The following is a 17,737-nucleotide window of genomic DNA, read 5'->3' on the forward strand; positions in this document are numbered from 1 at the left end:
TCCATGTTCAATAATGTACAGTACTCTGTAGCTCCTTGTGACAGTGAACCAGTTGTAGTTTGGAAAGGAAAGAAAAGTTAGTAGACGATGTGTTTACATGAACATGATGCCACATTGCATCCTCAAGTCATCCCAGAACTCCAACACTCAATTGTTTTGCAGCATGGTCAATTTTATCATGAAGTGTATTGGACAATATGGATGCAGCAAAATCCCATAAACAGCAATTGAGGCCAATTGCCAATGTGTTTTTGCTCATGTTACTTGCATTCTTACCCTGTCAGTTGATAGAAGTGTTATTGGCCACCTATGTTCCCTCTAAACTGTACAACCATGCAGCAGCTCAAAGGTTCCTCCACAAGCCACATACAATCAGCCCCTCTAAGTTACTGTACAGCCGTGTCAAGAATGTAGAGTTTACTGATCTTATTTAAAGCAATCAGCTCTTCTCCACAGAAAGAGGGGTTTGTTGATCATCATCATTGTGATTAATCTCTGGCCCAGAGATCCCCACCAGCTGTTAATCAGAATACTATCATCTAAACTGGATTATTCTATTTTGAAGGAATCATGGGGTTGCAGTGGGCCAAGCACCTTGGCGATTCAGTGAAGGTCACCATAAATGACATAAACGAGGGCTCTGTGAAGATCATTAGAGAAAATTGTCATCTAAACCGGATGAAGGTGTTATCGAGTAAAAAAGAAGAAGAGGATGTTGGAGAAGGAGAGAATACTTTGGGAACTATTGAAGTCACACAAATGGATGCCAACGTACTCATGCATTTAAGAGCTTTTGATTTCATGTGAGTGAAACAGGTTGCCGCAGCATTTGTCAGATAAAAACATTCCCTATTTTTAAGAAGCAGTTGTATTTTTCAGGATAGCATGCTGGTAAAAGCTGTAAAATACCATTAATAGTTTCAAACAGAGCAAATTCTGAACAAGCACAAAATACTGGGGAAAACCTCAGCAGGTTGAATAGCATGTGTTGAGAGAGAAACAGAATTAACATTTTGAGGCTGAAGAGACTTTTGTTCAAAAGTGGAAAGGGTTAGAAAATGGTGATTTATATACATCTGACAGATATATAGGAGGAACAACAGGAACAGATGGTTTGCTGCCCAGTGCAAAGATAAACAAGTTGCTAGTTGGGGTGAAAGAGGACTAACTAACATAGTTGTCAGTTAAGTCATAGAAGAATGAAAATAGGCCCCCCCTCAGCTGAGACGGAGACAAGACCAGGTACATTGAGGGTAAAGGCTGGTTTGATGGCTGTGTAAAATAATTCAAAACAAAAGGAAAACAGGCATCATGAGGTCAGACTCCGAAGTTATGAAATTTAATATTGAATGTGACAAGTAAAATTCAGGGACTAACTTTATTTGCAGTAGGAGATCTGGGATCCCAGGTTATCCACTTTCAACTCCAAATGCACAACTAGAGGGCAGTTTTGGTAGAACCACAAGTATTGTGGCTGTGAAGGTTATCTAAGTAGTCAGAGAAAACAACTAATTAAAACTACAAAGTATATCAAAGAACTGCTGTAACTATATAGTCTTTGACAAAATCTCCTTTAGATTTTGCTTCCCAATGGTACACAAATGACTCATGCAAATTTTAATACTAAGCATTTTCAAGTAAACCAGTGACAAACTAAGTGGAATGTTTGTCCACTGAACAGATTTAATAAAGAAATTAATATGAACATACATTGTGCTGTACTTGAAAAGGTGTGGACTGAAATTTTATAAGATCCAAGAGATAAATCAGTGCATTAATTGAACAAAAAGATCCATCTCTGCACTCAAAGGAAAGATAAACGTTGCTGTGATTCTAGGGGTCCTGTGTGTTTAATCCAAGGAGTAACGTGCTCCAAGCTTGCTTTGAGTCATTTCATTAAAATTTCCAGTTGCATTTGGAAGACAGCTCCACTTCTTGTAATATAAGTTAGTCAGGAATGTAGAGTAATCTGAGCAGCTATGATTTTGTTGAGTGGCAGAAGAGGCTTGAGGGGATCAAGTAGTCTACTCCTGCTCTTGATACATGTGTTCAGAGCTAGAAACTTGCTGAGATATTTGAATCATCGATAGTCACAGGTGAGGTGCCGGAAGACTGGAGGTTGGCTAACGTGGTGCCACTGTTTAAGAAGGGTGGTAAGGGCAAGCCAGGAAACTGTAGACCAGTGAGCCTGACGTCGGTGGTGGGCAAGTTGTTGGAGGGAATCTTGAGCGACAGGATGTACATGTATTTGGAAAGGCAAGGACTGATTTGGGATTGTCAACATGGTTTTGTGCATGGGAAATCATGCCTCACAAACTTGATTGAGTTTTTTAAAGCAGTAACAAAGAGGATTGATGAGGGCAGAGCGGTAGATGTGATCTATATGGACTTCAGTAAGGTGTTTGACAAGGTTCCCCATGGGAGACTGATTAGCAAGGTTAGATCTCACGGAATACAGGGAGAACTAACCATTTGGTTACAGAACTGGCTCAAAGGTAGAAGACAGAGAGGGTGGTGGTGGAGGGTTGTTTTTCAGACTGGAGGCCTGTGACCAGTGGAGTGCCACAAGGATCGGTGCTGGGTCCTCTATTTTTTGTCATTTACATAAATGATTTGGACGCGAGCATAAGAGGAGTTAGTAAGTTTGCAGATGACACCAAAATTGGAGGTGTAGTGGACAGCGAAGAGGGTTACCTCAGATTACAAGAGGATCTTGACCAGATGGGCCAATGGGCTGAGAAGTGGCAGATGGAGTTTAATTCAGATAAATGTGAGGTGCTGCATTTTGGGAAAGCAAATCTTAGCAGGACTTATACACTTAATGGTAAGTTCTGGGGAGTGTTGCTGAATAAAGAGATCTTGGAGTGCAGGTTCATAGCTCCGTGAAAGTGGAGTTGCAGGTAGATAGGATAGTGAAGAAGGTGCTTGGTATACTTTCCTTTATTGGTCAGAGTATTGAGTACAGGAGTTGGGAGCTCATGTTGCGGCTGTACGGGACATTGGTTAGGCCACTGTTGGAATATTGTGTGCAGTTCTGGTCTCCTTCCTATCGGAAAGATGTTGTGAAACTTGAATGGGTTCAGAAAAGATTTACAAGGATGTTGCCAAGGTTGGAGGATTTGAACTACAGGGAGAGGCTGAACAGGCTGGGGCTGTTTTCCCTGGAGCGTCGGAGGCTGAGGGGTGACCTTCTCGAGGTTTACAAAATTGAGGGGCCTGGGTAGGATAAATAGGCAAAGTCTTTTTCCCTGGGACCAGGGAGTCCAGAACTAGAGGGCATTGGTTTAGGGTGAGAGGGGAAAGATATAAAAGAGACCTACAGGGCAACGTTTTTACACAGAGGGTGGTATGGGTATGGAATGAGCTGCCATAGGATGTGGTGGAAGCTGGTACAATTGCAACATTTAAGAGGCATTTGGATGGGTATATGAATAGGAAAGGTTTGGAGGGATATGAGCCGGGTGCTGGCAGGTTGGGATATTTGGTCGGCATTGACGGGTTGGACCGAAGGGTCTGTTTCCATGCTGTACATCTACTACTCTTTTTGTGAAGAGATTTTTAACCAACACTTCTGCAATTTCAATTTGCAAGTGATGCATTTGTGAAAATGTCTAAGGTTCAGTTTTTTTCTTTTAACTAATAGGGCATCAAGGTAGTCCTACTTGTGCCATACTTAACAATAAAATTCACTTTATATAAATTGAAATATTCCGGCACACACTCTTGTCATTTTTTATGAGTAATTTTAGTACTTACTCTAGTAATTTTAAATTATTCCAGTGATTTGTTTCCACAACGTTTTGATTTGTCAAATGCAGTGGAAAATCATTGTTGACACTTGGTACAAAGTAGCTGTGGTTGAAAGCAAAATATAGGTGACAAATGTTGCCTGTTCAGGATCTGTTCATTGTTAGTTTAATTGTATTCTGTTCCACCTTGTTCAGCATACTAAACGTTATAGTCAGATTATTGATTAGCTGCCTAACATAATTACAGATCAAGAAGTTACTAAATACATTCAGTTGCGTTTTGTGACTTGTTTGTGTTAGAATTAATTGAAATTTTTTTCTGTGTCATACATTTTTAGCTTGTAATGTTGGATTTCTGCTATTTGAGAAATTATATGGCTGCATGAACCTCTACCTCACAGGAAGGCAACTTTAACTTTTGATGGTATTCTGCTGGCATTATTGGATTTGTCACTCATACAACATTAAAGTCAATGGAAAACAAATTTCCAGTATATATTATGGGTGACTGACGTGACAATGCATGTTTTGCATCATTAGCAAAAGTTAAAATGTTTCTAATTTAGTTTAGAGGCAGCAAATTCTTAGAATTCAGAAGGATTTGAGTTCAAAAGTCATCTGCAACTTGAACTCACTGCTTTCAGTGTGTGAGATTTATGTGGAGTGAAGTGTTCAATTTTGAACTTGATTGGGCAAAAAAGAGGGAAAAAAGGAACAACTGTGGCCAGTATACTCTCACATACCTATTTCCTGCTGTTAACTAGTTTATTGATTTTCTAATTTTGCATATTCAGTTTCTTTGGCTCTGTTCTCCAGAGCACATTTACCAAACCCCTGCCTTCCTAACTTGTAGCCTATAGATTTCTTCAAATATCAAGATGCTATAAAGGTATGTATTTTTGGCAAGACGTCCCTACAGCAAGTTAACTTGACCTGTCTCCAATTCAAAAGATGGAATCTATTGGGGTGAGACTGCAGGAGGGATTTTCTACAGGAGATATTTTAAGGGGGGAAAGCTTCCTTGCAGTCGTCAGGAATGAAGATTGTATATTGAACAGAGAGTTCTTATGTCCTCTGTAATTTTTTCCACATTGTGACAGACACTTGGACCCATTTGGAACAGCAATAAATTATTTTGATGCTGCCTTCAGAAATGTGAGGAACCTTGGGATTGTTTCTGTGACATCCACGGACATCAGCACTTTGTACTGCAAAGCCTTAAATGTCACCATGCGCCACTACGGTTGTAACATTGTCCGGACTGAGTACTACAAGGAAGTGGCAGCCAGAATGGTCATTGCTTCTGTGGCAAGGTACTCCTGAGTTTTGTTGATGTATTATCCAAAAACTGACGTGATCATTCCAAAATGCCTTCAAAGTAACTTTCCAGAATGCTTAATTTAAGGATAATTTTAAACTAAGTGCCTAAATTTCCCCAAACATATATACATTAAATATCTGCCTTCATATACAGGCACATTTTTGTATCCATCCTCAGTTCAAATAGGTATCCCTGACCTCAGATGAACTCAGCTAGTATATGTGAAGCACATAATTGTTAACTCTTTCCATTGGGGAGAAAGTGAGGACTGCAGATGCTGGAGATCAGAGCTGAAAATGTGTTGCTGGAAAAGCGCAGCAGGTCAGGCAGCATCCAAGGAACAGGAGAATCGACATTTCGGGCATCAGCCCTTCTTCAGGAATGAGGAAAGTGTGTCCAGCAGGCTAAGATATAAGGTAGGGAGGAGGGACTTGGGGGAGGGGCGTTGGGAATGCGATAGGTGGAAGGAGGTCAAGGTGAGGGTAATAGGCTGGAGTGAGGTGGGGGCGGAGAGGTCAGGAAGAAGATTGCAGGTTAGGAAGACGGTGCTGAGTTCGAGGGATTTGACTGAGACAAGGTGGGGGGAGGAGAAATGAGGAAACTGGAGAAATCTGAGTTCATCCCTTGTGGTTGGAGGGTTCCCAGGCAGAAGATGAGGCGCTCTTCCTCCAACCGTCGTGTTGCCATGGTCTGGCGGTGGAGGAGTCCAAGGACCTGTATGTCCTTGGTGGAGTGGGAGGGGGAGTTGAAGTGTTGGGCTACAGGGTGGTTGGGTTGGTTGGTCCGGGTGTCCCAGAGGTGTTCTCTGAAACGTTCCGCAAGTAGGCGGCCTGTCTCCCTAATATAGAGGAGGCCACATTGGGTGCAGCAGATGCAACAGATGATGTGTGTGGAGGTGCAGGTGAATTTGTGGCGGATATGGAAGTATCCCTTGGGGCCTTGGAGAGAGGTAAGGGGGGAGGTGTGGGCGCAAGTTTTGCATTTCTTGCGGTTGCAGGGGAAGGTGCCGGGAGTGGAGGTTGGGTTGGTAGGGGGTGGGGACCTGATGAGGAAGTCACGGAAGGAGTGGTCTTTTCGGAACGCTGATAGGGGAGGGGAGGGAACTATGTCCCTGGTGGTGGGGTCCGTTTGGAGGTGGCAGAAATGACGGTGGATGATACGTTGGACATGGAGGTTGGTGGGGTGGTAGGTGACCTCCGTGACTCCCTCGTCAGGTCCACACCCCCCACCAAGGGACATATTTCCCTCCCCTCCCCTATCAGCGTTCCAAAAAGACCACTCCCTCAGTGACTCCCTCGTCAGGTCCACACCCCCCACCAACCCAACCTCCACTCCCGGCACCTTCCCCTGCAACCACAAGAAATGCAAAACTTGCGCCCACACCTCCCCCCTTACCTCCCTCCAAGGCCCCAAGGGATACTTCCATATCCGCCACAAGTTCACCTGCACCTCCACACACATCATCTATTGCATCCACTGCACCCGATGTGGCCTCCTCTATATTGGGGAGACAGGCCGCCTACTTGTGGAACGTTTCAGAGAACATCTCTGGGACACCCGGACCAACCAACCCAACCACCCCATAGCCCAACACTTCAACTCCCCCTCCCACTCCACCAAGGACATGCAGGTCCTTGGACTCCTCCACCGCCACACCATGGCAACACGACGGTTGGAGGAAGAGTGCCTCATCTTCCGCCCGGGAACCCTCCAACCACAAGGGATGAACTCAAATTTCTCCAGTTTCCTCATTTCCCCTCCCCCCACCTTGTCTCAGTCAAATCCCTCGAACTCAGCACTGCCGTCCTGACCTCTCCGCCCCCACCCCACTCCAGCCTATCACCCTCACCTTGACCTCCTTCCACCTATTGCATTCCCAACGTCCCTCCCCCAAGTCCCTCCTCCCTACCTCTTATCTTAGCCTGCTGGACATACTTTCCTCATTCCTGAAGAAGGGCTGATGCCCGAAACGTCGATTCTCCTGTTCCTTGGATGCTGCCTGACCTGCTGCGCTTTTCCAGCAACATCTTTTCAACTATTTCCATTGGTCAAGGACTGAGCAAAGCTGTTTAGGTGTCAATGTGGAGTCAAGTCCTGAACTTGACTTACAATCTCCACTATGGTTTATACCAAGAAGTAATCCTATCCTTCATGTTCAGAATATGCCAAATTATTTATTGGAAGATTCAGTTTTTTGTGCTTATGTTTGTTTGTCAAAAAGGAGTGTTGCATTAAGGAGAGTTACCAATGCAGCACAGCCTCATTCGTACCAATGGGAGCAATTTTATTCTCCAAACAGGCAGGCTGTTCATTCACATATCTTCATTTAAGTTGAGTTATTTTGTTTATTCCATTTACTCCTGTTCATATCGCTTACACTGTCCTGCTAATTTGTGAAAAATCACACAACAGGCTATAGTCCAACAGGTTTATTTGGAAGTACTAGCTTTTGGAGTGCTGTTCCTTCATCAGGTAGCTGTGGAGGAGGATCATAGAACACAGAATGTATAGCAAAAAAACTCACTGTCATGCAATTGAAACGATATATTGAACAAATCTAGATTGCTGTTGAGTCTTTCATCTTAAAATGGGTTTCAGGCTTCGGTTCGTTTGTGTAAATCCCAGAACTACTTTTAAGTTACATTCTCAAGATAACTTAAGGTTTTATTAAAATGAGGTGACATGTCAGCTCAGACAGTGTATTAAAGGTGTGAGGTTAGAGTCTGTCTGTATTGCAATCTTGAGTCAGGCTGGTTTCATTTCCAGAGTAGGAATTTATAAGATGTTGAGTGGATTGACTGCCTGCAAGTTGCGTGCTTTTTGAGAAAAAATAGAATGCATTTGCAAATACAATTATGCAAATGCAAATTCATCCCATTGATTTGTGTCTCCCCCCAACGCACGCCCCACCCCCACTCCCTTAAATGGCTCTCTATACCATGGTACTGTGGTTATTTTGTTCATCCTCCCTACAGCCCCCACACAGGAAACATGAATCTCAAATCTATTAGACGTGCTCATGGGCTGAAACTCCTTCAGCATTATCACCTGGATCTCTCTACCTGCCTCGCTCATAGTCACACCCTCCTGTCCCTGACCAGTGATCAAATTCAAGGTAGTTAATCTAAAGGGTGAGACTGCTTCCAGAAATGCAACATCACATAACTATTGCCCTCCCCGATGCGTTGCAGTATCAGACTCCAGCTCATCAACTCTGAGTCAGAGTTTCTCATGCAACCAACACTTGCTGTAGATCTGTTCACTATGATCCGCACCACAGCTCCTACATCATGCAGGTACAATGTGCCTCCTGGCCCTGTATCTCTTTTATTTACTTAGTTCTTAGTTTATTTTTATTTTTATTTTTCTGGTCTTCTAATTTCTAATCTGTAAATATTTTGCTGATGTAGTTTTAATCTGAAAGTAACCTAATAGTCAGTGTTACCAGCCAATGAACTTATGGTTTTCATATGATGTCACTTTTCCCCAAACTCAGACTTCAATTTATACTGTTTCTAAAAAAAATTATTAGCATGAACTAAGAAAGCAAGCAAAGAACACCTCTTCCCCTCATAACTGAATTGCCACGCTGCTCAAAAATCCCAGAAATGTGCAATCACTCAGGCTATACCTCACTCTGGATGTGATTGTTTCTTTCTGACCGTGTGAAGCATATTCATCAATATTCACCATCCTGATTTGGAAATATATCACCATTGCTTCACTGTTGCTAGGTCAGCATCCTGAACAACATTGTTTGTCTCCCCACAACAGATGGACTGCCCTGTTTCAAAAAGGCAGCTTGCTAACACTTTCTCGAGGGCATTTACAGATGGACAATAAATGTGGATATAGCCATTGAAGCCCACAAGTGAATGCTTGGTTATTTTTTCCAAAGCACTCAGGCATATAGGTGACACAGTGGTTAGCACTGCTGCCTCACAGAGCTAGGGACTTGCATTCAATTCCAGCCTTGGTTGACTCTGTATGAAGTTTGCACATTCTCCCCATGTCTGCATTGGTTTCTGCCAGTGCTCTGGTTTCCTCCCACAATCTAAAGATGTGCAGGTTAGACGGATTTACTATGCTAAAATTTGCTCCGTATCCCAGGGATATGCAAGCTAGCTAGATTAGCTATGGTAAATGTGGGGTTACGGGGATAGGATAGGTTTGGGTGGGATGTTCTTCAGAGGGTCAATGTAGACTCAGTGGGCTAAATGGCTTCAACCTGCACTGTAAGGATTCAATAATAAAATTTCCTTCTGCAGAAAATCTTCACAACTAACAAAGCCATTTTGGTTTGTGAATGTACAAAAATACCTTACCTTTCCACCACCTCTTTCTAATTTTTGTTGTACCTCATTTCCAATTGCCAATTCCAATTTGGGTTATTCCAGATGAGCCCTTAATTTGAGTTATCACCAAGGCTGAAGGAGCACACTACCACTCTAATCTCGTACTGTACTGGCTTTAATTTAAGATTAAAACATATTAATCTGCTGTCAAGACAATTAATTAAATATATTATTTTCAGCAGAAGTACCAAGTAGATGATGCACCTCAGCCTCCTCCCAAGGTTCCTAGCATTTTAGATCAATACCTCTTTTTTTTTATTTGTTCATAGGTCATGGGCACCGCTAGCTAGGCCAACATTTATTGCCTGGCCCTACCAGCCTTTGGAGAGGTGGTGGTGAGCAGCTTTCTTGAACTGCTACTGTTGTTGTGGTGTAAGAGCATGCAAAGTACCATCAGTGAGGGAGTTCCTGGTTCTTGATCCTGTATAGAGACTTCATTTTTTTTAGTTTCTCCTCGTTCTTGATTGTGTACTAAAATGGGCAAAAATACTGTTTCAAAATCAAGAATAGAGAAAAAAAATCAGTATGTTTTCTATAAGCCAGTTAGTGGAATTAATTGCCATGGTACAAACTATTTTTGTGAATAAGTGAATCCCACTTGGTTCATCTGAAGCTAAGCTTGGCATTCTTCTCCGAAGTTCTGAATATTGCTGCCTCCCAAATCCATTGCCGTCTTTCTCAGAACTCGACGTTTGAATAATTCCAATCAAGGATCTATCCTACGTGATGAACATAGTTGATTACACCACCTTCCCCTCAAGTAATTCTTTATAATACTGACCTGATTTCCTTCACTCCACTATTGGCTGTTATTCCTTCAGCTATCCAGGTCATGAGCTCTGGAGTACTGTTTCGAAACTTCAACTGCCTCTCATTCCTCTTTCTCGACACTCACTTGCCTCTGTGTGTAAATACCTGACTTCTTGTGATGAGGTTGCAAATTTTGACCAATGATGTTGTTGCAATATGCTTTGGGAAGTTTTGTTGTCTTAATAGATGCTATATGAATAGAATTGTAAAGTCACTGCCCCCACAGCCTCCCTATTCCCTTCATCTTCAGCCTGTGATTGCATCTCCCAGAGTCTGAAATGACAACTATGTTGCAACAGGAAACAACTGTTATTTTCTCTCAGACAGGAAGCAACCCAGTCAGAGATAATCCGTATTGTCAAATATAGTGTGGACTGCAAACTACCACGTCTCTCTGCCTCTTCCAGACTAGAGCTGTCACACCCACACCCTAGCCCACACCATGTACAATCCAAATTCAAACACCTGAACCCGAATCACTGATGCGGTTTCTCTCCATAGCTCTGTATTAATCCCCAAACTAACCCCTGTGCCCTACACTCTCCCTATAGCCCTGTATCAGTTACAAACTAATCCTACTGTTGCACATTTGCTGCATTGTCCTGTATTGTTTTGAATAGCTTTAAAAGTGATGCGATTCAATCAAAATCTGGAATTTTACTTGTGAAGAAAGCAAACCATGAAGGTATGAGGGCAAAGTTAGCCATGGCATTTTGGGAAATTATACTCGAAGGTCTGATGGTAGACCAACAGTGCCTAACATTTAACTTGAGCAGGAGTAGACGGTATAGCCCGGCCAAACCTGCTTTACTACTTGGAACAATCAGGGCTGATCTTCACCTTCAACTTCACTTTCCTGCCTGCTCTCTATAACCCTTGGTTTCCTGAGAGACCAAAAATCTGCATATGCCTGCCTTAAATTCAATTATGGGAACTCCAGAATCATCTGGTGAATTCTGCAGATTCACAATCCTTTCAGTGAAGAGATTTCTCCTTGTCTGAGTCCTGACACCATGACCCCTTGTTCTAGCCACCTTAACCCAGGGAGTGGGAAGGGAGACAGCCTCTGTTGACCTTGTTAAATCTTTTCATTATTTTATGTTCCTACAAGATCATCTCTCATTCTTCTAAACCCCAGAGAACATTGACACTATTTACTCAGCCACATGTTGTAGAACAGCCCCCTCATCCCAAAGATCAACCTTATGAACCTTCTGTGCATCATCTCCAATGTAAATGCATCCTCCTTAAACCAGAAAATCAGAACAGCACTCAGTCCTCCCAGGTGTGGTCACATCAGAACAACACAAAGTACAAGTGCAGCAAAACTCTTCTTCCTGTTCTTTAATCCTCTTGAAATAATGACCAACATCCAGCAATTGTGCTGTTTTGAAGTTTCAAAAGTTGCACAGCATGATTGGCTGCCTGCCTAGAAATTGCTTTAAAAAATCTAATTGAATAACAGCTGCCTAACATGATAGCACACAATAACGTGCTGTACTATTACAGAGAATAAGTGGAACAGATCCCGCAAAAAGTAAGTAATGCTCAGGCAATTAAGTCTTACAAAAAACATTCTTGATAAAATATCATCTTGAGAAAAGGCTTTCAAATTGTTGAGTTAAGAGAATCATAAGAGAAGGAGGCCATTCAACTGTTTGTGCTTGTGTTAACCCTGTGAAGGGGCTATACCATTAGTCCTCACTGCCTGCCTCATTCTTTGCTGAGAATCCTGAAACATTTTTGCCCACAGACTTTTATCCTTTAGGATGTTACAATTGAATGTGTTTCCAGCACTCTTTCAGGCACAAATTCCATATTAATATGAAACAGCAATAAAATCACCACCTCTTTTGTTTCCAGTTATTTGAGATAGTGGTATGTGTCCATTTTGGAAATGAATTGGATTGATCTATTGTGACCCATCCACAAACCACACACCGTTTCAGACCCATCAACCCGCACTCTGTTTTTCTTCAGCCATCTACAGTATCAACATCAAAATATTTAAAGAAATGTTGATCAGATGAACACTCAAGCACCATGAGCACTGAGAATGTCATGTTGACATAGATTCCAGAGGCCTCTTATAACCAATATCCAGCCTCCCTCAAACAGGAATCCAGGCAGTCTGTCCTCATTTATAGAAGTTACCCTGAGACTGGAATTGCCTGAGGTCAGGGGTCTTGAATGTGAAGGACCTCTCCATTCTGTGTAAACGGAATTACAATTACATTCCCCTTAAAATGAATCCCGCTTTTAATTTGTCATCTATGTTGTTTGATTTTGTTTCCAACTTTCTATTCTAACCCATTTTTCCCACATGAAATCAGGACAAAAGCCTTTTTGCAATTTGTCTTTTGGCTGAAAAGTGAAGATGTTGCTTTAAATTCCTTCTATTCTGAAACTGTTGTTTTGTACTCAAATCAAAGACAGTAGGCATTGTCCAGCTGACACATGTTGATCTGGGAGAAGGATTTTGAGATACTGAGTCAGATAAGCAGGTCACACTGCGATCACGGACAATGCCCACCTCGTTTCCCCAGAGTCACATGGGGAAGGTGAGGGCTGCAGCAGAACAACCTCCTACAAGGGGTTGTATTGCTGAGATCATTCAGACACATTGGGGCCTATTTTCAGGGGCTGACTGGAGCTTTTGGAAAGAGGTTAACGGCTTGGAGGTAGCAGACCTGGTGCCCAGTGAGACTGTAAGGTTCTCCTTCCCCGCCTTCTTCATGTCTTAGCTGTAAGCTACCAAGTGAATGGCACATCCTTCCACAATGTGGACTGGTTTATTATTTAATATTTAAAATATTGGCTAAGAGAGTTTCAATCTTATCTGAAAATGCTGCTTAGTGCTTCTTCAGTGGTAGAAAGCCTCATAGAAACGTAGAAAATAAGTGCAGAGTTCATTGCTCAGACCACTGAGTATCGGAGTTGAGATGTCATGTTGAGGTTGGAACTTAAGAACATAGGTGAGGCCATATTTTTAGTTCTGTGTATAGTTCTGATCGCCCTGCTATAGGAAGGATATTATTAAATTGGAGAGAGTTCAGAAAAGATTTACCATGATATTGCTGAGAGTGGAGCTTGAGTTATAAGGATAGGCTGAGACTTTTTTCACTAGAGCACAGGAGGTTTATAAAGCCATGAGGGCCATAGATAAGATGAATAACAAAGGTCATTTTCCTTAGGTTGGGTGAGTTCAAAATTAAAGGGCATATTTTTAAGTTGATGAGAGGAACTGAGGAGGGTGGTTCGTACATGAAATGAACTGCCAGAGGATGTGGTGGATGCATGTACAGTTGTGATATTTCAAACATATTTGGATAAGTACATGAATCAGAAAGGTTTAGAGGAATACAGGACAACTGCAAGCAAGTAGGTCTAGCTTAGTCTTGGGAATCTTGGTCGGTATGGGCAGGTATGTTTCAGTGCTGTATAACTCTGAAGGTTACTGTGAAAAAGTAAAACCCTATGATATAGGGGTAGTATATTTTCTTGAACAGAAGGTTGGCTGGCCAACAGAAAGCAGGGAATAAGTGAGCGTATTTCAGGCTGGCAAAACATAATGCATGATATTGGGATCAGTGCTGTAACCTCAACCGTTTACAATTAAAACAAATGTCTTGCATGTCAGAAGCGACTGGGCTTGTATACCCTTGAGTTTAGAAGACTGAGAGGGGATCTGATTGAAACGTATAGGCTTATGAAAGGATTGGACACTCTGGCAGGAGGGAACATATTTCCGTTGATGGGGGAGTGCCGAACCAGAGGACACAACTTAAAAATACGGGGTAGACCATTTAGGACAGAGATGAGGAGAAACTACTTCACACAGAGAGTGGTGGCTGTGTGGAATGCTCTGCCCCAGAGGGCAGTGGAGGCCCAGTCTCTGGATTCTTTTAAGAAAGAATTGGATAGAGCTCTTAAAGATAGTGGAGTCAAGGGGTATGGAGATAAGGCTGGAACAGGATACTAATTAGGAATGATCAGCCATGATCATATTGAATGGCGGTGCAGGCTCGAAGGGCAGAATGGCCTACTCCTGCATCTATTGTCTATTGTCTATTGTCTATTGTCTAAAAGAAAGTATGGTTGTCAGATTTGCTGATGACACAAGGATAGTTAGGTAAGTTGTGAAGAGGGCATAAGGAAGCTACAAAATGCTATAGGCAGATTAAGTGAATGGCCAAAGATGTGACAGTTGGAGTATAGTGTAGGAAACTGTAATTGTCCCTTTTGTCTGGAAGAATGAAAAAGCATAATCAAAATGGTAAGTGATTTCAGAGCACTGAGATGCAGAGGAATCTGGATCCTCATACACATGTTGTAAAAGGTTAGTTAACAGGTATAGAAAGTAATTATGGAAGCTAACACAATGTTCCCAGTTCTGCTGAGGGAAATTGAATACAACGTTAGGGAAGTCAATACTTCAGATATACAGGGCACTGATGAGACTACATTTGGAGTGTTGTGTAAGGTATTGGCCACCTTATTTAAGGAAAGCTGTAAATGTGTAAGAGGCATTTCAGACAACACTTAGTAAACTAATACCTGGAAAGTGTGGATTGTCTTATGAGAGAGAATTAGACAGGCTAGGCTTGACTCTGCTGGAGCTTAGAAGAACAAGAAGTGACTTATTCAAAACAGATATGATCCTGAGGGGTCTGATAGAATGGATCTAAAGAAGGTGTTTCCTCTTATGGGAAACCGAGCATTAGGAGTCCTTGTTTAAAAATCATAGATCACTCATTTAAATCAAAGTTGAGGCCTCTTTTACACACAAGGATCATTAAATGTCAGAATTCAAAATGCAGTGTAAGTGTTTCAATGTTTTTAATGCACAGCTGGTTGAATTCTTGGTCAGCAAGGAGATAAAAGCCAACAGGAGTAAATGGAAGTGAGGATTTGAAGTTGCAATCAGATTCGACATGATCTTATGGCTGGGCAGAATGGTCGACTCCTCATTTGTAAATACAGAGTTTTCAAGATAGTGTCAGTTATTTTGTAACTGAGGGCTACTTTCCCATTCTTTTTAGTGCTGATCCAATTTGTTATATCTGGTTTAGGAAATGGAGGAGCGAATTAAAGTTTCTTTCTTTTGTACTATTCCCCTGGATTCCGAACTAAATTGTGGTGCTGCCCACTGACTCTTATGATGCAGGGCTGTGTTATCGCATGAGACAGTGCAATGAATGATATGTGTAATACTTTCAGCATTGTTGCACAATTCTTGATAGAATACTGTATCTAAAAAATAACATTGACAGTTGTAACTGGACCCATACTATGGCAGTGTTCAAATGATGTTCCACAGTGATTTGTTTTTTTGGTCCTGTTGTGCTGCTGCAGCACCATTCAAACATCAGTAATGGACATTGTAGTAGAAGCAAAATATAAAATACTTTTCTTAACCAGTCTTACTTTGTTTTCTTCTGCTGTGTTTGTTTTCCTTCAGGGCTGCTGCACGCTGTAACAAGGGTATTGAGGTTCTGTTCAGTGTAGCTCTAGAGCACTTTGTTCTGGTGGTGGTGAGAGTACTGCGAGGACCAACCCAGGCAGATGAAAGTCTGAAGAAAATACGTCGGTTGATCCATTGTCAGTGGTGTGAAGAGCGGGTTTTCTACAAAAAGTGTCACATGCTGGAAGGTAAGAATACCTTAAAATTATTCAATTAGCTCATAGAACATAGAACAATACAGCACAGAACAGGCCCTTCGGCCCACGATGTTGTGTCGAACTTCTATCCTAGATTAAGCACCCATCCATGTACCTATCCAAATGCCGCTTAAAGGTCGCCAATGAATCTGACTCTACCACTCCCACGGGCAGCGCATTCCATGCCCCCACCACTCTCTGGGTAAAGAACCCACCCCTGACATCTCCCCTATACCTTCCACCCTTCACCTTAAATTTATGTCCCCTTGTAACACTCTGTTGTACCCGGGGAAAAAGTTTCTGACTGTCTACTCTATCTATTCCTCTGATCATCTTATAAACCTCTATCAAGTCACCCCTCATCCTTCGCCGTTCCAACGAGAAAAGGCCGAGAACTCTCAACCTATCTTCGTACGACCTACTCTCCATTCCAGGCAACATCCTGGTAAATCTTCTCTGCACCCTCTCCAAAGCTTCCACATCTTTCCTAAAGTGAGGCGACCAGAACTGCACACAGTACTCCAAATGTGGCCTAACCAAAGTCCTGTACAGCTGCAACATCACTTCACGACTCTTGAATTCAATCCCTCTGCTAATGAACGATAATACTCCATAGGCCTTCTTACAAACTCTATCCACCTGAGTGGCAACCTTCAAAGATCTATGTACATAGACCCCAAGATCCCTCTGTTCCTCCACCTGACCAAGAACCCTACCATTTAATAATGTTTTCTTCTTTGTTAACTTTCTAAATATTCCTTCCACTGAAGTGCTAGAATGGACATGTAGACCATATAGTGTTTGTTTGTCAACATGATGTTTTGTCAAAAAAACCATGTTAATCATTCAAGGGTTCCCATTATTTTTTATGGATCCACTTTGCATTGTGGTGATGAAGCGGCTGATTCTGCCTGTACATGCTGTTAGCTTTGTAAGTAAGACATATTTAGCAATGACTGATCACCCGTGTTACAGCATTTCAGCTTAGGCCACCAGGTCCACGGTAGCTCTTAACTGAAGGCTAATTATTCCTGAATTACAGTTGTGTTTAAAGCTTAAGACTTGAGTTCATTATGTCAGAAGCACTTATTAGAACTTTGGGCCATTCAAAAAAAAATCAGTGAACATTTGTGCATTTTCACCAGCAGTGATCACAGAAAACTATAGCCAAATATGATAAACATTACTGTTCATGTATCCTGAGGTGCCAAAACAGATTCTTGATGTAGCCTTATGGACATATAAGTTTTAAGTCAATGTCATTAACATACACTGTAACCACTCTGATTAATGATTATGCTTTTTGTCTTGTAAGAAATTATTGGTCTGATTTAGTGTTGTTTTTATTTTAGAGAGTGCATACAGTCAGCTGCCCTGTGACTGTTATGGAAGTATGCCAGGAAAGACTGCAGTGGAACTTGGACCATTGTGGTATGTTTATTTTTTGTGATTAAAGAAGCATAATACTCCAAGTTATTTTTCTGTCCTCCTATCAATAGTGCTGAGAAATGGAAATTTTCAATGTTCTACACAAATAGTTAGTCCACCATTCCCAGCAAAATTAATTACAGATATGGTTTCTTTTTGCTGTTTGATAAAAGAGTTTCACAGTAATAGTGTGCTTTTCAAATGAATGTTTCAGTTTCTTGTGGCAGTTGTGTGAAGGCAGCCAAATATGGAAGAGTTGAAAGCACGTTTTGGCTTTGATTCAGGTACTGGGAGCTAGTCTAAAAGTATCCATATTCCTTTCACACAAGATTCTTAAGTCCTTTGAAAAACAGACATTGCCATCTGCCTGTGCCACATTTATGAGTGTGTTTGAGGGATTTAAAAAAAAACAT

At 41.8% G+C, this 17,737-nt stretch overlaps 1 protein-coding gene across 4 annotated transcripts in view; it reads left to right on the forward strand.

Moving 5' to 3' along the window:
* trmt1l (tRNA methyltransferase 1-like) overlaps positions 1–17,737 on the forward strand; it is a 76,804-nt gene that overhangs the window by 29,899 nt on the left and 29,168 nt on the right. For 3 of the 4 annotated variants that reach the window (XM_072573650.1, XM_072573651.1, XM_072573652.1), the window contains 4 exons: positions 566–803; positions 4,850–5,062; positions 15,697–15,887; positions 17,249–17,327. In XM_072573650.1, coding sequence (XP_072429751.1) covers positions 566–803; positions 4,850–5,062; positions 15,697–15,887; positions 17,249–17,327 — 721 coding nt within the window. The remainder of the gene's footprint in view (positions 1–565; positions 804–4,849; positions 5,063–15,696; positions 15,888–17,248; positions 17,328–17,737) is intronic. The other variant, XM_072573653.1, reaches the window with a different exon arrangement.

The sequence above is a fragment of the Chiloscyllium punctatum genome, chromosome 7 (genome assembly GCF_047496795.1).
Source record: "Chiloscyllium punctatum isolate Juve2018m chromosome 7, sChiPun1.3, whole genome shotgun sequence".
NCBI lineage: Eukaryota > Metazoa > Chordata > Chondrichthyes > Orectolobiformes > Hemiscylliidae > Chiloscyllium > Chiloscyllium punctatum.